General features: G+C 36.4%; 1 protein-coding gene across 4 annotated transcripts in view; it reads right to left on the bottom strand.

Annotated features, from left to right (window-relative positions):
* The window catches only part of Hmgcr (HMG coenzyme A reductase), a 514078-nt gene that overhangs the window by 40048 nt on the left and 454917 nt on the right, over window positions 1-19113 (bottom strand). For all 4 annotated transcript variants that reach the window (XM_081747341.1, XM_081747354.1, XM_081747347.1 and 1 more), the window contains 2 exons: window positions 6455-6542; window positions 889-1079 (listed from right to left, as the gene is read on the bottom strand). In XM_081747341.1, coding sequence (XP_081603467.1) covers window positions 889-1079; window positions 6455-6542 — 279 coding nt within the window. The remainder of the gene's footprint in view (window positions 1-888; window positions 1080-6454; window positions 6543-19113) is intronic.

The raw sequence follows: 19113 nt of genomic DNA, 5'->3' as shown, positions 1-19113 counted from the left end.
TGACTTATTCATTAGAAATACTCGTGATGTGCTGGTTTTTAACTTGAGAAAATTGCTTACTAAAAATATCAAGCATTAACAGTTTTCTGTTTACTGTTAACAGCCTGTATAACATGAAGTATTATGCAGTGCGAAATACCTATTTAATTAGACTGCTGGGATGATGATACATTCTTAACGTTTTGAAACTATTATATGTATTATTTCAGGTGCCAATAATCACTTCACTGTTAAGATAATAAAGCTTATGTAAACGGCAACACAGTAAGGATTTTCAAAATTATGCAACAGAGTTTTATGTAAAATGTCTTACCATTTTTTAAAATGCGAATTAAGTAGTGCTATAACATTTTTTACTGTAGTCCGTTATACATACTGTTATCAACATTAACTTTATATCTGATTTTACAACAGTTATTGCATATGATAAGGAATAATAAAATTTGATCTCATTAAACTTGTTTTAATAATAACATTTAAAATAATATTATGAACAGTGATAGCTCACACGTACATATACACACACAAACATATTGTATTGAATAAAAATGGGAATTATAGTCGAAGAAAATGTAATGCTATTGGCTCAACGAAAGCTAAACCAGGATACATAAGTTGTTAAGATAACCCCTTATAACTGACCGATTCATTTTACTCTCCGTATGTTAGTTCTGTATTGTAATTTAAAGAAGATTGAACACGACAGACATAGTAATTACTGACGCTCAAAATCACACATAGTTTTAAAACGTTAACAATGCATTTTCATTTTTATCTTGTCGAAATCAATTAAATTAGTAACATGCAGTGCGTAGTACCTTAGTTTAAAAACTATATTATATACACTAATATACACTATATTATATACACTAAGTGAATATGACTTACCTGATAAAGTTCCTACTCCTATGACTAGAGTTTCAACAACGGTATCTAAAGTTATGGTAGGTCCCAGTACAGCCATTCCACGAGCAATATTTTGTTGAACCTCAGCTTGACTGGAGGAACTCAAAGCAAACTGTGCCAAAAGAGTTGCCTTTGACAAGTCAATCAATAACAGAAAGAAGAACAGAGCATCCCTGAAACAAGAGAAATACCACAGAGTTAGAAAAATCGCAACCTCTTCTTTATCTCACTAAACATAGGAGTTAAGAAAGCATAATACAATATAAAATGGCTTTTGAACAACAAATAGGAAGCGATACTTACATAATTTAGGAAACATAATTGCTGATACTTTGTATTTAAAATCAGGACCAGAATGGTACGATCTATAAGCTTTGGATATCTTAAACTAACTACATTTATGTATATTTAAATTTTTTTCTATTCTAAATACTAAAATTATACCTAGGTATTGACTATAATTAATATATTCCGATCCATTAATTTAATGTAACGTGTAATTGCACTGTAAATCTGTCAGCAACTTTGATCACATTTTTTCCCTCTTGTAACGTAAAACTAGTGGCTTGCAATATTACTATAGTAAAATCTGTTGACTTGGCCATCTGCTTATCTTGGCTACATTTTTGATTGAACTTGCATTTCCCCATTAGAAATTCATTAATTATTACTCTCTAAGTTGGGCTTCTTCTTATCTTAGAACTTAATCGCATTAAAGCAGTAGATAGACAGTTTCCCTTTTAATCAAATATTTCTCTAAAACATGTATGATCATAATGTTTTCTCACCAGAACTTGTTCCACTTCTGTATCACTATTGTTGTTTATATTAACGAAAAAAAAAAAAATTGTAGTCGTTGTTGCATACCCACCAGAGGCCAACTCTTTCCCTCTTTGCACGTCCCCTTCCAGTGTCTACTTTTCCAAAGTATTTTGGGATTACTCACATGACTGAGAGGAATTACATAAGTTATGCGGACCAAAATCTGTGAAGGCTCATAGACTTTGCATGATTTGAAATAGAAAGGACCATTTACAATTTTTTAAAAAAAACACGAATAATAATAATAATAATAATAATAATAATAATAATAATAATAATAAATACAATTTTGGCTTTACAGCTGTCTAGAATTTGCAAAATAACATGAAACGAAGTGATTGTTTCGAAAACTTGATTTGTGGTAATGATTAGCTACGTAAGATATTTTGCATTATTCATGTATCCCACCTAAATGTTCCAAAGACATATTGAACAATCTCTTGTAATAACTTAAAATCAGTATTTGTTTTTGTAACTGTTACATCATTTTAAAGCCTAAATTAGAACATGTGGAGGATAAACTCATTTTATGTATTTGATTTTTAATTAAAATGATTATACAGGGTGAGTCAAAAGTCCTTGGACACCTGCATAAGTTTGAAAATCGACGGTAAAAGTAAAAAGTGATGATGGTAACAGAGGTTCGATGACAGGTCGCAACTTTTGGAGTGTATGTCATTCATAGCCGCCATCTTAAAATCCGCCATTTTGGATTCAAGTCAATTTTTTTAAATGGGAAGAAGGGTGTATGGCACATCAAATAACACTAGCTTGAGCTCAGGAATTTAGTGGTGTAATTTGTTTTTCTCTATCTTGTACAGTTTAGAAGTTATTAATGTTCAAAGGTGGGGAACTTACCTTGATACTGACCCAGTTCTCTCTTTGTTCCAGGTGATCTAAAATGTGTCTGACACGTGAACAGAAGATCGAAATCATCCTTATATCAAGGGAACACAGCTACCGAACAATAGCGCTGACTACAACAGACGGCACTCAGACTGAGAACCGGTATCGCACAGCACGGTCGCTCACGTGATCACCAAATTCCGGGAGACGGGCTCTGTTCAAGATAGGGCACGTAGTGGGCGACCAAAGACTGCCATCAATGAGGAAACTGCAACGGCGGTTGTTGCGTCGTTTGTGAAAAGTCCTAAACGAAGTACCCGTCGTGTGTTCCTAGCATGTGCCATAAGCCAATCCTCCGTTGTCCGGATATTGCACGCCAATCAGTGGCATCCTTACAAGCTGCACATGCAACATAAACTGAACGAAGATGACCTTGATCGCCGGTTGGAGTTCTGCATGTGGACTACTGAACAACACGAACTGGATCCTGCGTTTGCCAAGGGCATACTGTTCAGCGACGAGGCGTATTTCACTTTGAACTGGGAGGTTAATCGACATAATTGTCGATACTGGTGTGCCGCAAATCCGAACTGGGTTGACCCGAGTCGAGAACATAGTCCAGCGAAGGTGATGTGTGGTGTGGCATATGGGACACCCGCATCATATGGCCATTTTTCATTTACAACAGCTTAACTGCACCATAGTATCTGATGCTGCTGCAGGACCTTATATTCCCTGCCACACTGAACGCTGACGGCATTTTCCCATCTTATTTTCAGCACGATGGAGCCCCTCCACACTATGGACTTGGTGTACGTGAATAGTTGGATGAACAACTGCCAGGGAAGTGGATTGGTGGCCGTGGTCCCGTGGAGTGGCCGCCCAGATCCCCTGACTTAACGCACCTTGATTTTTATTTATGGAGACATTTTAAGCAGATGGTGTATGCTGAGACAATCCGTGATTTGAGACACCTGGAGGAACGCATCCAACAAGCCTGTGACCAAATTTCAGGAGACATTCTCCTCCGTGTGCAGTCAGAGTGGTTGCGGCGACTATAGTTGTGCATTGCACGGGATGGACAACACGTAGAACATGTGTTGTAGCATTCAGTATCAAGGTAATTTCCCACCTTTGAACATTAATAACTTCTAAACTGTACAAGATAAAAAAAAACAAACAAACAAACAAAAAAACAAAATACACCACTACATTTCTGAGCTCAAGCTAGTGTTATTTGATGTGTCATACACCCTCCTTCCCATTTAAAAAAAAATTGACTTGAATCCAAAATGGCGGATTTCAAGATGGCGGCCATGAATGACATACACTCCAAAAGTTGCGGCCCCTCATCAAACCTTTGTTCCCATCATCACTTTTTACTTTTCCTGTCGATTTTCAAACTTATGCAGATGTCCAAAGCAAACTTTTGACTCACCCTGTACTCTATTCAATGGTAGTAATTAGTAATCTCGATGGAGTCTGCAAAATATGTTCGGCCACTTAACACTAATTTCGAGAAAAAGTAAGTTGAATGTTTGAAAACTGTATAAAAATCAGAGTCGCTATATCACAAAATTTAAACTTCCTTTACTGTTCGAACTTGATGTATCCATTTTATAATTTGTTCATAAATTGTGTTTTATTATTATTATTATTATTATTATTATTATTATTAACGAGCATAGAACTATTAGACAACAGAATTTGCTCCAAATTTTCCACGTAAATATTTTGGGTTTATCAAAACCTCTCACTGAGATTCCTGTAACTACTGAGTAAGCAGGCTCGAATTAGTGCCTAGGTTAAGTAGGCTACGGTGCCATATTTAATTGAAGGCTTTGTACGGCAGAAAGTGAGAAACACGTCTCTGGTATAATATTATCTGACTCCCTTCTACGTATCTTTTAATAATGTTTTCCATTATTTCTTTTGTTTACTCACATAACTTTTGTAGTCTCTTTATCACTGTTAGATTTCCAATACTCTGAAACCAAAGACTGAAGTCTAAAAGCTCTATCGAAATACAGTAGAGTCCCTAAAACTTGGCACTCGATAACTTGGCAGTCCTGATAACTTGGCCACACTCTGGCAGAAAAAAAAAAAAAAAAAAAAAATCTGCGCACATACCGTTTATGCTTTCATAAAGTATTTTTTCTGAGGTCTGTCATCAGTTAAATTACTGTACAGTGTGTATTCATTAATTTTCATTTTCATGTATAGTGAAGACTCTATACCCTCATAAAGTACGCACTTTTTTCTTTGTTTAAAGGAAAATGGGCAGTTTATTCTCTGTTGTATTTTCAAGCAACCAAGACACACAAGCACAGTACTGTAAGGAAACACTCGTACTTACTCTTTTTTTTTTTTTTTTAACCCCATTCCCGATAACCCGGGATAGCCCGGCATTTTCAGAAACTCGGCCACCCTTCGGCCACATTAGGACAAGTTTTCGGAACTCTACTGTATATATATACATATATATATTCATGCATTAAGAAACAAAGTGGGCAATAGCACTTTCAGATTCGATCAGTAGAAATTATATTTGGAGCTCCGAGAGTAAACACTGGAGACCAACTCGATCAAACTGTGTGTAACGACCAAACTCCATGCGGATATTTCAGTTTATTTTATAATCGTACACAGTATATATGTAGTGTCAAAAGCTTAGAGAACGTTTTATTAATGCTTCTAATCTCTGCTTGAAACCTTTCGATTTTAGAAATATTTATTTGAAGAGCGAAGGAAAAAAAATAACCTACATACAACTCCCTCGTAGCAACTATCTAGGCAGAAATAACTTTTCTTCCTAAACTGTATACAACTGTCATAATTTCATAAACTTTAGTCGGTTAGATTGCGTCATTTCTGGAAAGGGAGATACACTCACCAGCCTCGATTCTGAGAGCACAAGTCGAAATTGTTTTCTCTGTGTACTAAAACTGCGTAAATATAAAAGTCAGCCCTATTCACTGTTAAAACTAGTAAGTTAGAATTTAACACCAAGCTACAGAGAATTAGCGAATCAGAACAACAGAGAATGAGAGCAATAAATTAATTAAGTTAAACTTTTAAGAAGGAAGTCTTTAAATCACTGTTCTAAAAATATATATAACATATTGTTTACCATACATTGTCTATCAGATTTCACAGTATTCAAATTTATCAGTTAGTATCTTGACTGTATATTACTATTCCACGTACAATAACTTGACTTTGAGTACAGTAACTGATACCGGTCTTTCACATTGCAACTCCTGAAAGCGCAGAAAGTAACACATAAAAATATCGCGACTTAGCTAACAATTTGAAAAACAGAATGCCCCCAACATGAAAACTAGTTGTGGAAGTAATTATAACGACAAATTATTTCGAACAATTTGATATTACATTTACTTGATACACTGATTTTATTTACTTTAGAAACAGAATGTTAACGGCACTTAACTCCTACTGAAAGTTCATGCTCCAAAAATTTTAAAAAGCGATCTTTTTCTTTTAAAGGAATTTTTTTCACTCTCTTTCTTTTTACGTGAACTTGAAAAATGCTGAAAAGAACGTTGTTACTTGATACAAATAATTCACTAGTTGTAACAGTTACCTTTAAAATGGGGTACCCTGTTCATGCAACGTATTAATTGTGCTACGAAACTTCCTACGATTAATTAATTTCGGCTAAGTTACAACCATGTTTACTTCCCTAATGTTATGTACCGATACTAAGATACAGTACGTATAACCGGATTGTCATAACCACACAATGAGCATTATGAAGGATTGGAGATGTTTAAATAATATTATATATATTATTTTGTATTTTCTTTGTCGATAACATATTTTTCTTAGCATAATTTTCTGTTAGATCTGGTATACTTACTTCAAACCCGAGATATCACTTCGAAGGAAATTGATCACAGTGGAACTAAATACAAAGCTCGAAAATACGGTGAACAAACCAGCAATACCTGAAAAAAATAAATAAATAAATAAATAAAACGCATATTAATAACAATATATAAACACCTCAAAATTACAATTAGAATTAGTTTGCTATTCTCTTGGACTATTGTTTGCGATATTTTGTCTTTCGAGTGTAATATTCATATGTATGGTAATTTTCTACTACAAAGAAAAATTAAGGTTGTATTATTTTTTTCCCTCCATAATCAACGTACATGTTTTAATATTCTATGATAACCTAATCCCAAGATCCAGGTTTAATATCCAATGGATTATCGTGCATCTTATCCCACAGTTATAACAACACAACTGCTTGGAATAACAAACAAGTTGTGGGTTAGTAAACTAAAAACTTTTACACATACAAAAAGAGGCGTAAATGTATATATTATTCTGCATTTATTGTGGACAAAGGTTCGAAGAAACAAGGTAAATGATGCAAAATTTTAGTAAGTGAAAATTAAAATACAATTTGGTAACTGAACTGAACTTAATGAAACAAAACGAACTTCCATTCCACGAAAAGTTTTTCTTTACTCGATAAATTTTTTCCTTATTCAGAATGGAAGAATGAAATATAGCCCAGATGCTGTACCTTAAGCAAATTTCAACAAGCTCCTTAAGTTCATATTATTTTAGGTGTTTGTAGGCGTATCTTAATATGGTGAATGTTTATTTATGCGTATCTTGCTCAAAGAGGGTTAAAACATGGGAACTCCTACTTCTGTACACTATTGCCTAGATGTATTACAGTGGCGATGCTGTAACTAGTAAACAAATCAGTTTAAGGATATTTCTAAATTGAAACAAGTTCACTTAGTTGAAAGGTTTGGTATGTTTTTCAGCACAATGGGAAACCTGCACAATATTATCACTTAGCATGTATTTATAGTTTAGTTACTAGTATTGCATTTGTCCACACCATCAATAAGTCATTTCACATTTCTAATATCTTACATCATAGCTTTGTCCATAGATCTCTTGGGTACCCAGAAAACGTTCTGTCAAGGTCTCCCAAACCTGAAAAAATGACAACTGAATGCAGAAAACTTTTAATGGATGTTTTTTTTTTTTCAAATGCCCCTCAAATGTCCGGGGCCCATGCTATTCAAAATGTGTCTAATATGTATGTCAATTGTTCTACTCATAAAAATCGATATCACTATACATCGTAATATTTACTACAGGTTATATGAGAAGTACATTATTTTTATAGATGTTTAATTTTGAATTTTTAATATTTACAGCATGTGTTGGCCATTGGTTTATCGTGACACGAATAAAAATAGCATTGCTGCTGACATCCTCATTAAAAACTGTTTTCTGATCGCACATAGAGCTCATTAAAAACATCAGTGGTATTTATATATTTATTTGCTGAAATTCACGCTCTTCGGATGGGGAGAATATTTATTTGTTTACGCCCTTAAGCGCTTCGCGTATGAGGAATGACGTCCTTTGGTGAACACACTATCCGAGGAAGGAAGCATTTTGGGATCTGGTATAATTCCGTCATTTGCCTTGTTTGAATGAGGGAAACCCATGAAAAAACCTCACTCAGGATGGCTGGACTAAAAAAAGCTGTTACACCTTTTCGACCAAGAGTCCCACCGGAACATGGAGAATAGATTTGTGGAAATTATTTGAATCTCTTCCTTCCTTCCGATATGTATTTCAATGAATGTTTAATGATAAATATCCGTAATATCACCTCTTCCCACTCCAATGCGGACTTAAACGGCACCAAGATTGTCATTATTTATCTCAGCGACCCCAAAAACTATTGATTGGAAACTAAAATCAGTCGTTATGTCACACCATTTCACATCCAGACCGATAAGGCATGTGAGCATTATAGCATCGAGTGGGTCACTATTCATCTCAGCGATGCCGGAAACAATGAATTAAACACTAGCATTAGTCGATTATGTTTCCAAACCCGATATCAATAGTGTAATAAATGTCTAAGCTAGTCCGTGGTTCATTCATGTACCAAAAATCATCTCATTCGGTGCAGTGGTCTAGGAGTGGCCGCTAAACATAGTTTCATTCATTTTTATTTAGACCTAAAATGCCTCCCCTTCGCAAGGCTAGAATTGGTTTGTGGAAAGATTTGAATCTTCCCCCCCCTTAGGATACGCATTGCAATGAAAGCGTAATGATAAAAAATCCGTAATGTCATCCCTTCCCACCCTCACACCGACAGTTGTAAGCTTATACTTAAACGGCATTGGGAGTGTCACTTTTAATCCCAGTGACCTCAAAAACTATGGATTCGACACTAATGTCGGTCGTTTTAGACTATTTTTCACATACCAGCACCCACATACCCTCTTAGGTGTGTCTTAGCCCCTACAGTATTTGTTTCCCCGATTGTAAATCATATATTTACCAAGTTTGAGAAATTGTTCCAGAGTTATGCTGGAACACACATTCATACATTTACATATGCCCATTTGTCCCCCTTAAAACAGAAATTTTCAAAAACGCACGGAGATCTGTCCGTTTATTTTTAATGAAGAGTTTTTATACCGAATTTCATGTTTTTAGTTTGAGGGGTACGTAAGATACTACATTTTTCGCATAAATTATGATTCCCGCTCCCCCCTTAGAGTAGCATTTTAATCAAAGTAAAATGATTTAAAAATACAGTTTGGGGTAGATGATAACTATATCCAAACATATCATTTTAATCGGCTTAGCCGTTTTTCCCGTGATTCGATCACTCACAACATCACTTTCCTTTATATATATATATATATATATATATATATATATATATATATATATATATATATATATATATATATATATATATATATATATATATATATATATATATATATATAAAAATGGAAACTTTCAAAAATGCTGGGGTATAAATCTACTTATTTTTAATGAGAAGTTTATATGTCAAGTTTCATCTTTCTAATTTAACGGGCATTTTGCCATAAATGTTTTAATGTTTCTACCTCCTTAGAATAAGCTTTTTCGGAAAACTAATGTGATAAAAATTCAGGTTAGGCAAGAGTTCATTCATGTACAGTCCGCAGCAAAAAACCTGCAACTTTTTTTTTTTTTTTTTTTTTGGTGAAACGACGGTCTTTTGCTCCAAAATAAGTGTGCAGGGGAGGACGCCGAAGTTTTCCTGGCGTGATTCGTGCCACTTAGACGTTATGTATATTTTCTGCGCTGTTAGGCGTAGTTTCACAATAAACTTACATGCTTATGTTGCAGGTTTTTTTGCTGCGGAGTGTACCATGCAAGTATCGGCTAGGGAATATTGTTTGGCGTACGCTGTAATACACAAGGTTAACAGTGTTGTCAATCCAACATAAAGTTGTACTTTTTCAAATAGCACTACGTCAAATTATTACATTATATATATAGTTTTATCTGCTTAACTTGACAGGCTTATGATACGCTGCATTTTTAGCTAAAATGTTGAATCCTTCGGATACTTCTTTTAATCACAGCAATAAGATAAAAACTTGCTCAAGGAATATACTATGTTGCAAAATCCATTTTAAACTGCTCAACCGTTTCCTCGTGATGGGATTACAAACAAGCAACATCGTTTTCAGTGTGAAGAAATGAGTTATAGGAAATGATACTTTTTTCTTCCTCCCCTCTTAAAACGTAAATTTTCAAAAAATGCTGGGACACGCGTCCACTTATTTTTATCAGAAGTTTATATATCAAGTTTCATCTTTCTAACTTGATAGCTTTGTGATATACTGTATTTTTTTACATTAATTTTGAATCCCTCTCCTTCCTTACGATGCGCCCTTGAATTAAAGTAATATGATAAAAACCCAGCTCAATGCAGATATTAACTATGTTCATAATTTCATTTTAATTTAATGCGATCTCAAATAATACTGAACATTGCTTCCAATGTAAAGATAGAATTTATAGAAAATGCCCCCTCCCCTCCCCTTAAAACAAGAATTGCCAAATCTCTGGAATACGTGTCCACTTACATTTAATGAGGAGTTTATATAAACTTACCAAGTTTCATCCTCGTAACTTTACAGGATAGTGAGATACCCACTTTTTCGCATAAATGTTGACTCCCCGCTCCCCCCTTACGATATGCATTTTAGTCAAAGTAGCAAGATAAAAATCCAACTCAAAATACAAGATGACTAGGCCTATATCCAGAAATTCATTTTCAAACGGTTCAGCCGTTCACAAACAACATGGAAATGAAATGGAATCTTCCAGTTTAACGTCCTACAATACTCTTTAGGCTAAGGGAGACGGATGATAAAAACAAGTGAATACTGATGAAATAATTGGTAGAATAAGAATGTGGAAGGAAACAGAAGTACTCCGAGAAAACCCACGGAAATGATGTTGTCCACCACAGATTTACTTGACAAACTGTTTTCCCGTATTGCGATCACAAACAAGATCCTTTTCATTTTTATAGAGCTGAAATACCCGTTCTTCGCTCGGAAAGAATATGTGCAAGGGAAATAATCTTTAAATCTTGTTTCTCATTAGTATACGCATTCTAGTGAAACTGTAATGATAATAATCAATAAGATACTCTACTTTTCGAATAAATTTTGAAACACCCTACCCCCACTGAATCGAATTTTAATCGAAGTGGCATGATATATAAAAAAAAAATAATAATAAAAATTTTGAGATAGATAGGTCCACCGTTTTCCCATCTCCAAAAATTATTGATTCGATACTATTCTCGCTCACTTTTTATTTTTCACTCCTCACTTACCATGAGGATGGATCCTGAAAGTGGACTTAAAAGCCAGCGAAAGTGTCAATATTCATCTTAGCGATTCCGAAAAACATGGATTAGACACTAATATTGATATTTTTAAATATAATTTTTACATATTACTTCTTCTTCCGTCTCTCTCCCCTACTGGTACAGCATTTCTCCCAGATTGTAAATCATATATAGTTGAAAATTTGGTTGAAATAAGTCCATGCGTTTCAGAGTTATGGTGGGACAGGCACACACACACACACACACACAGATATATATTTTTGTGTGTGTGTGTGTGTGTAGATGTACGGCTTGAATATTGCCTCTGTTAAGAAATAAAGAGCTGAGTAGAATAAATAATGATGACCAACGCCTTTGGCGTTGTCTCTGTCATAAAAGAAGGAACTGAGTAAGATAAATAACGACAAGCAGCGCCAACCAGCTGATAAGCCCGCTATTGCCAAAAATTGAGCTTAAATGTCATTGGAATTGGCATCTAACAGCTTATCAACCGCGAAAACCCAGTACTCGACGACGGATTCGACAATAACCTCGGTCATCTTGGACATTTTATTTTATAGCTCCCATACCGATGGGGGCTGAATTTGGACTTCAGTGATATCAAGAATGTGGCCATTCATCTCAGCGAACCCGGAAAACTATGAAGTAGGTGGAGAATATAAGAATTCTGACATCTAATCTTTCCTTTCGTATTTCATGCAGATTAGTTCAACACTATGAACAAATACATCAAGGGATGACGGGTTTGGAAGATACTCTATCACCCAAAAGTAAGTACAACGTAGCTAACTAAGGCAACGCGCCCACAAAGAATCAGCTGCAATCTTACAAGTACTCAAACAGTCTCACTCATTGAGCTTATATATTTTCCTATAGAATTATTGCCAAACGCAACGTTTCTTATTTATTTTTATCTTGTTTATGCGCTTGTATTTAAATGAAATAAGTAAAATAATGTCACTTTCTTTAAGATATACAATTAAATCAAACCCAGGAAGTTTATTAGTTAGGATTAGGATGTGTGTGTTTCATTTCTAGTTGAGACACACAGAAACGCTACATGCGCACGTTTACACATTAGGAACCATATGATACCGTATTTTTAGAGCACAATCACGTGGATATCTATTGCTACCCACACAAACATCTGCTACATGTGTCTGGTGGAAAATGCGGAAATCAGCTGATAGTAGTGGATATAGGACCAGATGACTGATGACTGGAATACATTCTCAGAACTTTTATACTTCCTAAGTTCAATATCCCACTCACGAACCAATACACCTGACATATAACACTTTTAATGGTACCTAGGTCACTAGCTGAAAGTGCATACTATCTCTGTCGATTGGTTTTGGTTTGGAGTTGTAGCGTCCCTTTCGCACGGGGCTTATATGAGACGTTGACCCAGGCCCGTATGCAAGGGGGTCTAGGGGCGAGCCCCTCTAAATTTTTACCGCCCCCTAAAATTTTCACGGCAGGCTTGCAAATGAACTATAATATGGTGATGAACTATACTATGTTTGGATCGCCTCCCCAACTTCTTCCGCCCCCCCCTACATTTTTGGGCTGGCTACCGGTCTGCGTGGACCTACAGCTTCACGTCAAATCTAGGGGCCGCAGTGGCTCGGTGGTAGAGCGTTCACCTCTTGTGCATGTGTTCTTTGTTCGATCCCAGCTCGCGCCAAGTGAGCTTTGTGGTGGACAAACACCGTGGCCGTGGGTTTTCTGGGGACTCTCCCGTTTCCTCCCACTTTCTTCATTGCACCATTTCATTCATTTCTCATCATCATCGTCTCCGCCGTAAAACATAGATTTCATTTCATTAACGCCAAATCTGAACCACACGAGCTTCCACCGGGAATCGAACCTAGGTGACTCCGGTTCGCATATACTAACCATGCTATAAGGGAGCTCTACTTCCGATGTTTTCCGCCAAATATGTTTTCAAAAAATAAGGAAGAGAAGAACCAAGTCTTATTTGAGGGACCGTTATATTACTGCCCCGAGGAGAAAACTGAAAATCTATCAGTGATTACTTAGAGATCACTCGAATTCATTCGATCTCCAATTTACTAGATTTACACCAAGTGGCACAGCTGGCCAATATAACACATCTGGTGGTCATTGAACGACAACTAGGTATAGGAAGTTGAAATAGCTAGGTAGTTTGCAACTGAGTTTTGTTCCAATAAGAAACTCCAAGCATACAACTACATTTAATAAGTAAGAATGAATATATATATATATATATATATATATATATATATATATATATATATATATATATATATATATATATATATATAAGCTTTTGGGAAGAATACTTCACGGCTCTTTTCCATGGAAACTTTACTAAAGCTGGGTATTCTAAAGCTAATTTCCCGCATACTAGAACAGTGTCGGAAGAATGGCTTTGTGGTAGAACGGGCCACAGTTAATGTTATAATTAAAGGATACGAATAGCAGCCTCCTCTACAATCTACATCACCACCGAGCTTGCATCCAAAAAGGGCATCAGTGAAACTCACAAGAGTTGTGCTTAATAAGATCCGGGATATGATGCCCTGTGAGAACCCATTACTCGAGTGTGTTATGGCCAAATGATCACATATAGCCCAATCAACAGTGAATCGTGCATTTCATCGCAAAGTGAGGCTGCAAACTGGTCGCGACCTCAATATTTTTTTTTAAAGGTGGTTTTTAGCTTTTGCCACAGAAGAAAGCTTAATTCGAAGTTACAAAAAAAAAAAAAAAAAAAAAAAAAAAAAACCTTCCAAAATCAATACTGCTTATTACCAATAATCTGTCATATCCTCAGTTTACACAGACCAAATACTGGCATGACAACATCCATCGTGTGAAACTGCACCAGGACAAGCTTCAAGTCATACAGCCAAAAATTACTGGCCTTCTTCCAATGCATGGCGACTGCACTAGATATTCATGGTATTCCATTCAAGAACATTTCCATTAAGAGTCCACGTGCTTGTCCAATGGACTACTGCGGTTTTGGACTTCTCAAACGGTGCCTTTATCGCTTCGAGTTCGCATGGTAAATGATCTTTCGAAAACCTGAAGCTGGTATGAGAAAATATCTCCCTGCTGTATAGACAACGAAGTCTGCTGCATTGGAAACTGCGATGTCGTGCAATAGTCCATACCGGTGACCCTCCAATCGAGCATGATCGATGGTGGCAGGGTGGAATATCTGATGTAAGCAACAACTTCAATGTGTTCAGATGGAAATGGATCAGCTTCTGTATAGTTGGCAAACATCTGCAATTTCTGTTCGCGTCGACTGTGACAGTATTTACGTATTGCACTTCACTAACCAAACATTACTTTCCTTACTTCGGTTATCTCACGGGAACCAGTTAATCAGAGTGGCTACGGCGTAGGCATATTAATTTTTCGACCCTTCACTAAATGAAACATTCTTATTCTAATGATCTAAGACAAGTTCTCTATTACTTCTTAATACTAATTCTCGGAAAGCAAAAAGTTATTGAATTATACAATTACACAATAGCTATATTTTTTATAACTAAATTTTTTAAAGAAAAAGTACATACACATGTTATCAATGACTGACGACGTTATCAGAAAACAAATGAAGCGCCAGGACACCCTTTTAGAATATCATCATGACACAAGGATCCACAGAGCGCAATTCTGTAGAAATATCTTATCTGTGTTGATTCATCTTAAGCATTTAAAGGAAAAATTATTAAGTCAAATTATGTTGTAGCTTTGATGCAAAATAATCATCTTTCTGGTACTTTAAAAGAGAAAATGAGTAGCTACATAGGTTTAGTAGGCCCAGAAAAATATAACTAATATTTTTATTTCTTTCATTAAATATTGGTTTCGCTGTACTGTTACGTAATATCATATGGCATTAATGAAATCAATACTTTTTACTGATAGAATGGACTCAATATATTTCAAACAACTGAAATGGTTAAACATATTTTTATTGCTGGATAAACATCTAGTTCCTTAAACTTCGTTTGGATTAGGGAATATCTGTTTTCACTATAGGGTAATAAGCAAAGATAAAAGTGCGGGGGGATGCCGTCCTCCCACCTCCAAAAAATATGTACGGCGTTCCCCCAGTTCCTAAGAAATTACAATTGGCAAAGAATGACGTCATTCCACTACCTACTGTCCCCCTACCTTTTTAGATTTACTTTTACCCCTGGTAATAAGACAGGCTTATTTCATCTCTAACTTTAACTAAAGCTCAACAAACAGCTCGCTCGGAGAAAATTAAGCAATTACTCATATTTACGCTTTTCTGTGACGGAATTTTACTTACGCTCTCCTGAAAGCTCATATTGCGGTACGTGACATGTTAGTAACGGCTGAATACCTATGATGATTATGTATTAGAACTGCTTGGGAACTCCCAAGGAATTGCATGTGCCCAGTGCTGTAGTCCTGAAATTTTCAGAAGATACACCCTGTTTTGTGATAATCTATGATTGTCATAAAGGACATAGAAGGCATTTTTAATGAACTGCAACGCATGTATTAATTAATTGAATTAAAATATAAAGGATATATTACTGTTTTATAGTTTTAAAGCATTTCATGCTATTTTCTTGATGACATTCCTTACATAAATCACTCCATTAATAACATAAATGAGAGTGGGTATGGAGAATGAGCTCACTCACTCCGAGTAGGAACAGAAAAAATTACGCCCGACGTGCCAGAAGTTAAAAAAAAAAAAAATCCAAACTCAACTATATAAAAGCATTAAGATACTTTTTTTTTTCAATTAATAGGTTCTGTATTGCTTGAAGTTATGTATTAACATTAGCATGACATTGAAAATATTCATATTTTAGTTTAAAAAATATCGAACAAGTTTGGTTCTCTTCACCAGAGAACAAGGTTTTAACAAGCAATTGGAATATCACAGCAGCCATCGACCTTCAAAACTGCTAGGATATTCTCTCAGAGCAAAAATACGCCACTTTGCATTGATCTATCCTCTCATCCTAAAAGTAACAATTTTGTGTTTTGGTCTGGTTATATAGTCACTTTATCATTGGAATCATGGCTCTGATTAAATCAATAAATACAAAAGAAACAAAAGTAGAAAGTACGAAGGTATACTCCACTTTGAAGCAGAAGGTATACTCCAATGACTAAGATTAAGCAGAGGGTATACGGCGTGTACCGCCGTGCACTCTCGACTACAGCCCTGCATGTGCCCATTTCGCGTCAAGTGTATAATGCGTGTTTCAGTGAACGTGGTACTGGTTTCCATCCCCAGGGATGAAAGAGGACATTAAGACTCAGATAATATCTCCTTTAGTGATTGGGGGCCGCGATGGCTCAGTGGTAGAGCGTTCACCTCTGGTGCCTGGGGTCCCTGGTTCGATCCCAGCTCGCACCAAGTGAACTTTGTGGTGGACAAACATCGTGTGCGTGGGTTTCCTCGGGGTTCTCCCGTTTTCTCCCACTGTTCATTCCACCATTTCACTCATTTCTCATAATCACCGTCTCCTTTAGCCTAACCGGCATAAGCGTTGGACGTAAAGCTCAAAGATTTCATTTTTTTTTCGTTTAGTGATTATTTTATTCCGTTCGTGACAAGCAACCAAGCGATCCATGTTTAAACCAGATTTCTGGGATTTTATTTATCTATTTTTGTCTTATTATACATTATCTTTTCATGCTATTTCACATGTTGTGGTATACATACTTTTTGGCATCTGTAGTCACTATGTTCTAATGTATCAACCTCAGGACTCAAACCAAGGCCCACGAACACTGGAGGTGACTCTCATAGCCACCTTTCACCCCAAGAAACATGCTACCATGTGTATATATATAAACTGTCTGTGTGTTGTAGAACATTAATGCCGCATGTCAACATGTAACACAAATTAAACTCGTTCAGACATGCGAGTGTACTATTTCTGTTTATTATCCCATTTCGTTTCATTGTTTCCATTTACATTCATTACAAAGTGAAGAAAGGAAATAAAAATCCAATTTTGGTTCGAAATTCGTTTTCAGGGAAATCGATTTGGACACCAGTACTCAGAACCATCGTACGATTGCGGTGTTCATAACGGATGAAGTCAACAGGAGCCTTCTATAGCCTGCGTCGACACCAACAGTCCGTCGCGAGTTAAATAACATGGACATATGCAGTCGGGTTGCACGAGAGATACCGCTTATAAGGAACCATAACGATGCCAATAGTACCGAAAACATGCAAAATAGACCGCTGTTGACTGGAAACGTGTGATGTGGTCGGATGAGTCATTGTTCACTTCAGGGCCGGCTCCAGGATTCTCTGAGGGGGGGGGGGGGTGCACCAATAACTACCAGTGCATTGGAATTAAATTTGAGTTTTTTAAATGCCTTTAGACATCTTTAGACATTCATAGACATGTGAATGAGGAATTCATTTAGAAATGCTGTGTGTCTGCTCTCGATGAATTCTTTTCCTTCAGCCTTCAGAAAATTGACTTAAACTATTGATTTTGCATAACTTACTGCTGGCTTCTCAATTTAGGTAGTGTATATTTACAACTAAGAGGGGTGCACGTGCACCTTTGTACCATGGGCGTAGGAAGGAATTGCCTCCTAGGGGGCAAGACCTTTTGTCTGCTGGGAGGCACGGTAAATACAAATGAGAATTGAAGGATCTTATAGGTGGCATTTTTATTTTTTGTCAAAAAGTTGGGGGGCAATGTTCCCTATAGCTCCACCTATGCTTTGCACCCCCCTAAACCCGGCCCTGGTTCACTTTATTTCGAACAACGGGTCGTGTTTACGTGTATGATTCTCAGTATCTCCGCCCAACTATAAATATTGTGGTGTTCAATGGTCCTGTGCTGATGCTTACCGGTCGTGTCACTGCCTGTGATTATGTCGCTATCCTATGATCCATACATTGTTTCCGGGTTATAACACCATATTCCAGAATGATAATTCGCCCATTTACACAGCAAAAGCTGTTGCGACATGGTTTGAGAAACACTGAGATGAAGCTGAACACCTTCCCTGGCCCACTCAATCCCTGGACTTGATCATAATTGAACACATGTGATCTGTTTCGGAGGCACGAATCCGCCGATTATTTCCGTCTCCAGCCTCCCTTACAGAACTGAGTGATCTGAGTGATGCTCTGCGCGTAAAATGGTGTAATATTCCACTTACTACCATTCGGCACGTCCCTAATTCCATTTCAAATCACATCACAGTTGTTCGGAGCGTGAAAAGTGATCCAACGCCATATCAATCTGGTAAGTTGTACTTTTCTTCAGGTTTCTACTATTTTGACAACTATCTCTATATGTAAAATGACAACGACACAACTCGTATCTACTGATACAAACCTCATAGCCACAAAGTGGCCTCGTAGCTAACACGAATGGTTTCAAGTTCTATTCCAAGTAGGAGTTGTTGCGTCGGATCAACCGTTCTTGAGTAGTGATTCGGATTCCATTTTAAGTAGCAAATCCTAACTCATATAGTCTCGTTGCTTAAAGGAGACGTTAAATTCTAATCAGTCAAATGTCTTATAAAACCTCATTTCATAATAACATACATATAGGCCGTTGCCCCATTATACGAAACATAAAAACCAATCGCCGACTCCACTTTCTGTACTTTACTGCAAAAACTGTTTTGAGTTAGCCGAAATATTTTACAGGCTTATAACGAATTTCAAATTTGCTAATGTGAATATATTTTTCAATGAGCTATATATTAACCCGGGAACGGTCGACTGTTGATTTGTGACGCGAGCGGTCGACAGGTGAGCGCGGCGCTCACTTACAATAAAA

Source organism: Thermobia domestica, chromosome 2, assembly GCF_964235325.1.
Source record: "Thermobia domestica chromosome 2, izTheDome1.hap1.1, whole genome shotgun sequence".
In the NCBI taxonomy this organism is placed as follows: domain Eukaryota; kingdom Metazoa; phylum Arthropoda; class Insecta; order Zygentoma; family Lepismatidae; genus Thermobia; species Thermobia domestica.
Note: the sequence above shows the minus strand (reverse complement) of the source record. Positions and strands in the feature narration are given on the sequence as shown.